General features: G+C 35.1%; 1 protein-coding gene across 1 annotated transcript; it reads right to left on the bottom strand.

The window, feature by feature from the left end:
• Positions 1-1,196: 1,196 nt before the first annotated feature.
• On the bottom strand, positions 1,197-11,871 carry LOC131931066 (large ribosomal subunit protein uL3m). Its single transcript, XM_059287760.1, has 9 exons — positions 11,736-11,871; positions 8,719-8,940; positions 8,494-8,584; positions 7,979-8,107; positions 7,408-7,507; positions 6,836-6,896; positions 4,904-5,015; positions 2,330-2,407; positions 1,197-1,513 (listed from the first exon to the last, which is right to left on the bottom strand). The coding sequence occupies exons 1-9, from the start codon at positions 11,828-11,830 to the stop codon at positions 1,262-1,264; spliced, it is 1,140 nt and encodes a 379-aa protein (XP_059143743.1). The 5' UTR covers positions 11,831-11,871; the 3' UTR covers positions 1,197-1,261.
• Positions 11,872-11,882: the final 11 nt, after the last annotated feature.

Genomic DNA, 11,882 nt, shown 5'->3' with positions numbered 1-11,882 from the left:
GATTAAATTGCGTTAATTATTTCCGCTAGACAGTATAAGAGATGCCAAAAAGACGGATGTGTTATAACTTGTAGAAATTGAGCCTACTACTAAAAACAAATTATACGAACAATTCACCATGCCCAGAGTTCGGTGTACTCAGGGACTTGAACTAACTCGAACTCGTGACTTTGGGCTTAGCAGTCCAGCTCTCTACCGCTAGGCCACTCGTCTATCGTATTACTAAAGCACATTTCTAGGTTGTTGTGTAATATGCTTTTACTAGCTAAACTGGTTAGGAGGTAAACTATAAGGAACTGGACAGCTGATAAAAGGGCTAATATGACAGGAACAAGATATGTGGCATTAAATCCACAATATAGAAAGGTAATTTACTAAGTAGATTCTGGCCAGCTTATGTCAACCATAAACACGGGCCATCTGATGTCAACCACACCATCAGCCATCTGATGTCAATCAAAATACAAGGGCCATCTGATGTCAACCAAAATACAAGGGCCATCTGATGTCAACCAAAATACAAGGGCCATCTGATGTCAACCAAAATACAAGTGCTATCTGATGTCAACCAAAATACAAGGGCCATCTGATGTCAACCAAAGTACAAGGGCCATCTGATGTCAACCAAAATACAAGGGCCATCTGATGTCAACCAAAATACAAGTGCTATCTGATGTCAACCAAAGTACAAGGGCCATCTGATGTCAACCAAAATACAAGTGCTATCTGATGTCAACCAAAATACAAGTGCTATCTGATGTCAACCACACAATGGGCCATCTGATGTCAATCAAAACATGGGCCATCTTGCATCAATTGCACCATCTGATATCAACCATTACATGGGCCTTCGGGTGTCAATCACACCATAGGCCATCTCTTGTTATAAGACTGAATAAAGTACTAAGCACATCTGTAGTTGGTGGCCATTACCTTGGAAGGGGAGATAAGCTGGGATAAAATGTTTATAATAGCTTTGATAATTTGTAACAAATTGAGAGAATTAACCTTTTGAAATCTTTTAATTAATTTTTAACTAATTCAAATAGTGTTTGTTTTCTTTAAGAAAATTAATAGGAAAAAATTGTCTACATTATTCAATCACTGGCTCATTCTGATAATCAACATTAAATTACCAGAACTGGTTACAGAAGTATTTCAAACCTCTATGAAAAAACAAAGCAACACACTAAATTAATGTATGCATACAGGGATTTATTTGTTTGTTAACTATACAAAAATTAATAAAAATGATTACAATCTATGACTCGGCCTCCAGGTCAATTGAGGGGTCAGTGAACTGGAACAAATCCTCATCAAACAGCTCCTCAGGGAGGGGCTCGCTGGCGTCGTCTGGGAACCAAGTTGGCATGGGCAGGCCCTCGGCATTCTCAGGCCTGATTCTCTTCAGAGGGAGCAAGGTGTCCCACACCCGCACAAAGGTGTGTGGGAGGCCTGCCACACTTCTGCCAGTCACATACAGAATGTTGTACTTGGTGTTGATCCTCCAGATCTGAAAAAGTGAATGGGTGCCGGTTTAAAATGTTGAAAATGAAAATTTATGAGCACGAAAACCAAATAAGGGATATTTTAAAATGTTGAAAACATAACCCAACAGAAAAGCTGATTTGTGGCCTATGGTCCCTCTAAGCTGCGCGGCTGCGCACTAGTTTTTAACTGCCGCGCAGTCATTTTGTAAAATACATGTATCCTTATATAAGACTTTTAGAACACAGCACACACAAAATATACGTCGCACACAATCTTTTTCCCCCTTAGAGGGAACATTGTTTGTGGCTGTTAATGATATACAAAGTACCATTAACAGATAAATTTAGTTCAAACAGTTTTCAAAGATGCAAATATAAAACAAATTTTTTAAAGTTATTATAAAAAGTTAAAATACAAATCATGAAAAAAAAAATGAATTTAAAACTATTTAAAAAAACTTTTGAAAATGACTTTCACTACTAAAAAATTCATAAGTATGTTGCCCCTTTCTGAACCCGCACCCCCCTCCCGCTCACATCATGACTTAAGTCTGACCCCTCCCCCCTCACAAGAGTAGGATGTCATTGATGGATGACCCATAATATAAACATTATTTAAAGTTGTTTTGAAAATGAATGAAAGTTGAAAAAATAAAAACTTGAAAAAAAAAGCAACATATAACACTTGTTTAAAACTATAAAACTAGTATGAATGAAAAAGTTAAATTCACCATTAAACACAAAATTTGATCAAATAATATTTTGTGAATATGTTACACACATCATTGACATCTGGGTAACTAAGGGGTTGATTCTATCACAATAAATTATGTGCTTACCTTAAGACCATATGAGGATCTCAGTTTGTTCCCCATCATACCTGGCATATGCTTGCCCTTCCATATCCCATCCTTGTCCTGTGGATTCAAACATTAACATAGCAGAGGAATCGAACACAAAATGTAAGTGATAAAAGAGGAATATAATCTTGGACACAAAATGTAAGCGATAAAAGAGGAATATAATCTTGGACACAAAATGTTAGCGATAAAAGAGGAATCTAATCTTGGACACAAAATGTTAGCAATAAAAGAGGAATCTAACCGTAGTCACAAAATGTTAGCGATAAAAGAGGAATCTAATCTTGGACACAAAATGTTAGCAATAAAAGAGGAATCTAACCGTAGTCACAAAATGTTAGCGATAAAAGAGGAATCTAATCTTGGACACAAAATGTTAGCAATAAAAGAGGAATCTAACCGTAGTCACAAAATGTTAGCGATAAAAGAGGAATCTAATCTTGGACACAAAATGTTAGCAATAAAAGAGGAATCTAACCGTAGTCACAAAATGTTAGCGATAAAAGAGGAATCTAATCATAGTCACAAAATGTTAGCGACAACAAAGGAATCCAATTATATAACAGCTTGCAAAAAATCCTGCAGGCACCTGGTACTTAAGTTTGAATTTAATTGATCACAGCAAATACAAATATTTCTGGGATGTATGATAACATTTTCGCCCTATGTATGGTGATCTGATTAGTTACAGCCATGTTACCACCAATATACAACAAAGTGTTTATGTATCTAGATACATCTCTGACAAGGCCATGTAAAATTAACAATCATGAAAAACAAAAAATGATCTGACTTACTCCACCAACATGGAACGGGGTGGTCTAGCGGTAGGGAGCTGGACTGCTAACACATAAGTCTCGAGTTCGAATTCGGGTTCAAAACAGTAACCGCCCCTGAACTCACGTTAGGGAAAGTAAAGACGGCTGAGCATAGTGCTGACCACACTATCTGTTCATATGCAGAGGTCACAGAAACAAGTGAACTCTACTTCACTTGCCCTATAGACAGTCAGGTTTGAAAGAGGAACTTTACTTTTTTACTCCACCACCACCAGTTAAACAAAACAATAATCTGACTTACTCCACCACCACCAGTTGAAAAAAAAAATCTGACTTACTCCACCACCACCAGTTGAAAAAAAAATCTGACTTACTCCACCACCACCAGTTAAACAAAACAATAATCTGACTTACTCCACTACCACCAGTTAAACAAAACAATAATCTGACTTACTCCACCACCACCATTTAAACAAAACAATAATCTGACTTACTTCACCACCACCAGTTAAACAAAACAATAATCTGACTTACTCCACCACCACCAGTTGAAAAACAATAATCTGACTTATTCCACCACCACCAGATGAAAAACAATAATCTGACTTACTCCACCACCACCAGTTGAAAAACAATAATCTGACTTATTCCACCACCACCAGATGAAAAACAATAATCTGACTTACTCCACCACCACCAGTTAAACAAAACAATAATCTGACTTACTCCACCACCACCAGTTAAACAAAACAATAATCCGACTTACTCCACCACCACCAGTTGAAGTTAAACAAAACAATAATCCGACTTACTCCACCACCACCAGTTGAAAAAAAATAATCCGACTTACTCCACCACCACCAGTTGAAAAAAAAAATAATCTGACTTACTCCACCACCACCACCAGTTAAACAAAACAATATTCTGACTTACTCCACCACCACCAGTTAAACAAAACAATATTCTGACTTACTCAACCACCACCAGTTAAACAAAACAATAATCTGACTTACTCCACTACCACCAGTTAAACAAAACAATAATCTGACTTACTCCACTACCACCAGTTAAACAAAACAATATTCTGACTTACTCCACCACCACCAGTTAAACAAAACAATAATCTGACTTACTCCACCACCACCAGTTAAACAAAACAATAATCTGACTTACTCCACCACCACCAGTTAAAGTTAAACAAAACAATAATCCGACTTACTCCACCACCACCAGTTGAAAAAAAATAATCCGACTTACTCCACCACCACCAGTTGAAAAAAAAATAATCTGACTTACTCCACCACCACCACCAGTTAAACAAAACAATAATCTGACTTACTCCACCACCACCAGTTAAACAAAACAATATTCTGACTTACTCAACCACCACCAGTTAAACAAAACAATAATCTGACTTACTCAACCACCACCAGTTAAACAAAACAATAATCTGACTTACTCCACTACCACCAGTTAAACAAAACAATAATCTGACTTACTCCACCACCACCAGTTGAAAAACAATAATCTGACTTACTCCACTACCACCAGTTAAACAAAACAATATTCTGACTTACTCCACCACCACCAGTTAAACAAAACAATAATCTGACTTACTCCACTACCACCAGTTAAACAAAACAATATTCTGACTTACTCCACCACCACCAGTTAAACAAAACAATAATCTGACTTACTCCACCACCAGTTAAACAAAACAATAATCTGACTTATTCCACCACCACCAGATAAACAAAACAATAATCTGACTTACTCCACCACCACCAGTAGATCCCATTTTTCTGTGTGATTTGGTCACACCGTGAGTTGCAGGCATACCTTTCATCCCCCATCTCTTAATGACACCTTGAAAACCGTGGTCTGTCCTGTCATTAAAACATATGTAATATCACAAAAAGGAATATCATAACTCTAGACTCAATAAAACACTGACCAGCATACACCACTGGAATCAATAAAACAATGACCAGCATATACCACTGGTATCAATAAAACAATGACCAGCATACACCACTGGTATCAATAAAACACTGACCAGCATACACCACTGGTATCAATAAAACAATGACCAGCATACACCACTGGTATCAATAAAACAATGACCAGCATATACCACTGGTATCAATAAAACAATGACAGCATATACCACTGGTATCAATAAAACAATGACCAGCATATACCACTGGTATCAATAAAACAATGACCAGCATACACCACTGGTATCAATAAAACAATGACCAGCATACACCACTGGTATCAATAAAACAATGACCAGCATACACCACTGGTATCAATAAAACATTGACATTATATACCACTGGTATCAATAAAACAATGACCAGCATACACCACTGGTATCAATAAAACAATGACCAGCATACACCACTGGTATCAATAAAACAATGACCAGCATACACCACTGGTATCAATAAAACAATGACCAGCATATACCACTGGTATCAATAAAACAATGACCAGCATACACCACTGGTATCAATAAAACAATGACCAGCATACACCACTGGTATCAATAAAACAATGACCAGCATATACCACTGGTATCAATAAAACAATGACCAGCATACACCACTGGTATCAATAAAACAACTGACCAGGATACACCACTGGTATCAATAAAACAATGATCAGCATATACCACTGGTATCAATAAAACAATGACCAGCATACACCACTGGTATCAATAAAACATTGACATTATATACCACTGGTATCAATAAAACAATGACCAGCATACACCACTGGTATCAATAAAACAATGACCAGCATACACCACTGGTATCAATAAAACAATGACCAGCATACACCACTGGTATCAATAAAACACTGACCAGCATATACCACTGGTATCAATAAAACAATGACCAGCATATACCACTGGTATCAATAAAACAATGACCAGCATATACCACTGGTCTCAATAAAACAATGACCAGCATACACCACTGGTATCGATAAAACAATGACCAGCATACAACACTGTTATCAATAAAAAAAACAACTGACCAGCATACACCACTGGTATCAATAAAACAATGACCAGCATTCACCACTGGTATCAATAAAACAATGACCAGCATACAACACTGTTATCAATAAAAAAAAACAACTGACCAGCATACACCACTGGTATCAATAAAACAATGACCAGCATATACCACTGGTATCAATAAAACAATGACAAGCATACACCACTGGTATCAATAAAAAAAAAAAACTGACCAGCATACACCACTGGTATCAATAAAACAATGACAAGCATACACCACTGGTATCAATAAAAAAAAACAACTGACCAGCATACACCACTGGTATCAATAAAACAATGACCAGCATATACCACTGGTAATCCATAGCATTTAAGATAAGCAAGATGGCCCATGCTGCCAGGCATTATAAAATGACATAAGAATTCTCAGGTTCTTGCCAAAAATGTAAGCAAATCATGTCAAACTACCCCAGATGATTTGTTTAATTTTATTGTTTTAATAATATCAGACACATACAGCAATGTATAATTATAATTTTGATGGGTTTTGTGTATTGTGACTATTTCATTCTCCATAAAATGTATGTAGTGGAGATCCCCCTCCCTCCAACTTTCTACAAGGTTGGTTAATCGGACATAATGAAACTTAAAACAGCACTGATGGTCTACAAAACTTACGTTCTAGACTGTACATCTACATAATCTCCAACTCTAAAGTGATTGGCAAACAGAGGTGTACCTGTGGAAATAAAATAAGTCATCATTTTAGTGTTAATTTATTTTGCATCTGAAAAACAAAAGGGACACAACCCCTATAAAATATAAAAAAGTGGTAGAGCTTAGAACACGGAAAGCACTGTAAAAAATAAAAGAACCACCACTTCTCTAAGTAATTGCAGCTAGTTCCTCTAATTAATTACCAACCTTCATTTTCATATTGCAATTTAAACAATAGCGATGGAGAATGTGGGGTTAAATTTTAATATCTTATTAGATGTGAGAAATGTGACAAAACTTACTGAAATAACTTAGAAACAGATTATTTTTTCTGTGTATAAATATACAACAGTCCATAGGTTTATACTTATACTTTTTGCAATAAACTTTATAATGGCAGAAAACACAAACATTTTTAAAAACTGAGTTAAAATGCAATTGACAAAATAATCCACCCACTGGGTGGATTTTTTATGTTGACTCTGTGCTGGAAATTTAATAATTCAGAAACAAAGTAAAACACAAACACTTACCAGGTTGCACTGCAGCTTCTGGGGTGATTAAAAATCTGGTCAGCCATCGCTTGGGTGGAACTCCAGCTTTTACAAATAGGTTGTTATAGGGCTTTGAAAACTGCAGACAGACATTACAAAGGTTATAAACAAGGTTTATACTTCATCTTGTTAAGTAATGGGAATAATTACTTGAAATATAAAACTACAGCAAAAAAAGTCAAAGCTGCAGATTGCTGAGCATTCAACCTTGAACAAGCCTCTAGATCAGGGGTCTCCAAACTTTTCAGTCCGAGGGCCGCATTAACTATCAAATTTCAGTTCGGGGGCCAGTTTCTTCAAGACATGTCTTTGATTTTTCTGGGCAAAGTTCCCCCAGCCATCACCAACAAACGATTTTTCTTGGACAAAAAGATCTCAGCGGGCCGGATGAGATGACTTTGCGGGCCGCATTCGGCCTGCGGGCCATAGTTTGGAGACCCCTGCTCTAGAAATATGGTTCCTTAATTGAGTTTTGAGGGAACTTGGGGATGGGTTTGTCAGCTGGCCCATTGGAACTAAATTTAAAAAGTGATATAGAGTAGATAGTGACCTGTCGAGGGTCAGTACTAAGGGCACCAACAACCTGTAGACCAAATCTTTGAGCATGGTGTGGCTGGTGACTTGGGTAGGATGAATAAAGCTCAGGGGGAACATAGTTGATCACATGGTTGTCTAAAACCTATAGGGGAGATATAGATAAACATTAGTAAGCACTAATACATTTCTAGTCTTATTGCACACAGTACAAAATCTCAAATCCATTCCTTTGATGGACTGCTAACATTACCTTGAGTAGTTGTGATATTTTAGTTTAAATTTAATAATCATCATTTGCTTAGTGCTAAACCCCATGATATAAATTAAAAAAAACTTTAAACCATAAATTATAATAACTTTTTTATAAATTTGACCGCTTAATTTTTAGATAATTATTCTCAAGATAAAAACAAAAACAACCAGCATGTTTAAATTATGTAGAACTATTGAAATTAGCGTTAACTTCACAGAATCATTTTCCAAATAAAACAAAAACTGCTGGCAGTTTCAAATGAAGTAGAATCAAACCTGTAGTAATGTAACATAAAAACTCTTGCCCTCTTTTGTCCATTGGAGAATGTGGCCAAGTTTAAGGGCAAGAACTCCAGTTCTTCTAGTGCTAGAACAATAACAAATATATTTTAATGTATGACATTTTCAGAATAGTATATTTTAAAAATATTTATTGTTCCTTCAACCATGTCTTTAAAGCTAACATATTTAAAATTAACGCATGTATAATCCTGAACATACCCTTTTGTATAAGCATTTCTGTTCCAAGGGCCGTCTTTCAATGGGCTCTCTGCATTGACATATGTTTGTGTGATAACATCTTGAATAAATTGTTCATTGCTAGTAATTAAACGAGCATCTTTTTTTTGGGTCCATTTCCTCACATGCCATGGCTTACGTGTTGTAGGGCGGACAACAAACTTAGGAAATCTTCGGTGTCGTACTTGCTGCACACAGGCAAAACTGGTTGTGATAAATTACAGAATAAGTCTCAAACAAAAACAGAAGACCAATCAATAATCATCATACAAGTTCTTAAATGTTATATAAGGAGTTGGGATGGGAGGTAGGGGAAGTAACTCTACATATAGTAAAAACTTCATGAATATTATATAGCTAGAACTAGAACAAAACCTTGTATTCAGTACTATATGATCATCAACCTCTAACCCCAAAAGTTCAAGCTCTAGTTCTCGTCTTTACTTAATTTTCTGTTAAGGCTTTCTCTGTAATTAATTAAAACACTTTTCATCCAGAAAAATCTTGCTATAATGTGAATGCCAGAAGTAAATGAATTATCTGCCTTTCTATGCCAGTTGTGTGTGATTCTAGTAAAAAACAAAACACTTCTATTTCTTTTTAAAATTGAACCACTGGCTAAAATTTGATGGTACCCAAACCCCATCCGAATGATTTCTCAGGGTACTACTGCTAAAATGTACAGCTAACATAAAACTAACATATTGTTTATTTTAAAATATAGATTCCCATTTCTAAAATCACCTCTCCCCCTCCCCCCACCAAATAATAATGGTGACATTTTATTTTTAGATTAATGATGACATATTAATGATTTTCATTTTGTACCACAAAGATTCTATACTTCTATACTAATCACAGAAAATATAAAATCAATTTTTTTTTTTAACTATTATTAAATAATGCAGACTAAACAATTAAATAGTAAATAGATTTTATAATTATTTGATTCATAATAAATAATATAAATGCACAAAAAAATGTGGAATAAAATAAAAACAGAAAACCATAACAAGCATAAAGCAGGCAACTGTCTTTGTTTGACTGGCATGTGTGATTTGTACTTCTTCATAATTTTTTACCGTCATGAAATGAGTTGGTATTTTATCATTATCTATTATCTATGTCAGGCCCTGAATCAGATTGGGCCTTAATATAATATATATTAACTTTATATAATTATACAACTATTATATGTATAGTGCCCAGAGACCTTATAATTAGTATTAATTAGTAGTATTACATGCTAACCCTGAGGCGTGGCTGGTTGCTAACAACAATATGGCATACAGACCGGATGCATGACTTCCGACGATTTTTCATCTTAGTTCCAGTGACCTTCTTAGAATTACCGTTTAAAATGTTTACCACGAGCAAAATGGCAGGGTTTTTGCGTTATAAAAACAAACCATAGGTGGCAAGGCTAGATATGCCAGAAAAGCATTTTAAAATTTGGTTTGGAGAATGGTGGCTAAATTCAAAAGTTGGTTTCATTAAAATTAATAGAAATTTTAAAATATCAACGGTGTAGGTACAAAAATGAGCGAAAACGTAGAGCATTTTAGTTTTATCAGTCTATGAAAAAAGAAATTAAATATTGTGAGCTGATTTTTATTAGACAGGCGTCCATATCACAACAAATTTATTTTTATCTTTTAAAAACCATGTGACCCCTATTTGGCTCATTACTAGTGAGGAACTCTGGTGCATACCCAATTAAAAAGTCAAACCGATTCGTGGTTTGCCATGGCTTCAGACGTAAGTTGAGTTGTCATGGAGAGGTGTGTCGTGTCATGGCAGTGAGTGACAATAAATATTAAATTAAGTAGGCCTAATTTAGTTAAAAATGAGCTAAAAACTTCAAAATTGGTGCCTAATGGATTAAATATGGATGTCTTTTATTCAGTGGCAATGTTTAAATTGAAAATTGCGTACATTTTAGATTTAGTGAGAAAATCTATTAAATTAGCCTAATTTTTATAAATTGATTATTTGTGTATAATATGTGACGCCGGTAATCTATCGTTTAAGGTACGTAAAATCACCCGCGGCTAGTAATGTACAAAAAAGTTACCTCATCGTCAAGGCTTTAATAAAAATATATTGTGATATATTTGTGTCAAATATTATAGATAAATGAATAATAAACATAAATCAATGGCTAAATATATCAATATAGGCAAGAAATTAACTTTAAACAGCAGTGTTTGCGAGCAGGATTTGCTATATAAATTTAAAAAAGCGGCCAACTGAAAGTTAGAGTGGCTTCCCCTGAAGCTTGCGCTATAAGTTTACAGTAAAAAAAACCCACAAGATGGCTGCTATAGAAAATGAGCATGGTTGCATCTGTTGGAAACATCGCTATTCTTCATTTATTACTGAAAATTTTTAATTCAATCGTTTAAAAAACAGGTACTAAAATGAAACAAGGGAACATTTTTGTATTTTTCAAAACATAAATCCTCCTCAAAATGTTAAATAATTATTAAAATTTAAGGAGTCACCTGTTTTTCACATTACTAGTCGCGGGCAATTTTACGTACCTAATACGATAGATTACCATGACGCCTAATATGTGTGTTTTGCTGTTTTGCATTTGAATACGATTATCAAATTTATTTTGATTTAAAATTGTTGTCAGGAAACTAAATTTAACTAACTAGTTAGGTCTATAAAAATTAGTCTATAGTCTATAATCAATAACAATAACTCTTTCAAGAATCTATTCTAGATTTACTCTTTTTCCACTTCTGTCCATCTTTCTTTCCTAGATCTAGAATTCTATAGATCTAGATAATAGATTTCACTCTCAGCACAACCACTCTCAATCAACTAGCTAGCTACTAGATCTAGATCTAGATTCTAGAGTCTAGCTGCTACTCAACTCTCAGCGGACTCTCATGGCCGTCAATCAATTTGAAATAATCATGTGTAAAACTGGACACTTTACTTAAAAATAAATGAATTGTAATTTTCTTCATGTGAAATTTATATATTACCTTTGAGGAAGAAGGGAAAGGGTGTTACTTGTACTACAAAGCAAAGAAATAGTAGAAGGTCGCAGCATTGAATTAAATAGCGACTTGGAAGCCATGTTGACCGTGAAATAAACTTCCGTTATTGTTTCACTTTCGATATTGTAATGG

Source organism: Physella acuta, unplaced genomic scaffold (genome assembly GCF_028476545.2).
Source record: "Physella acuta isolate Inbredline_101_S28 unplaced genomic scaffold, ASM2847654v3 ptg001885l, whole genome shotgun sequence".
NCBI classification, from domain to species: Eukaryota; Metazoa; Mollusca; class Gastropoda; family Physidae; genus Physella; species Physella acuta.
This window is presented reverse-complemented; position numbering and strand designations above follow the sequence as displayed.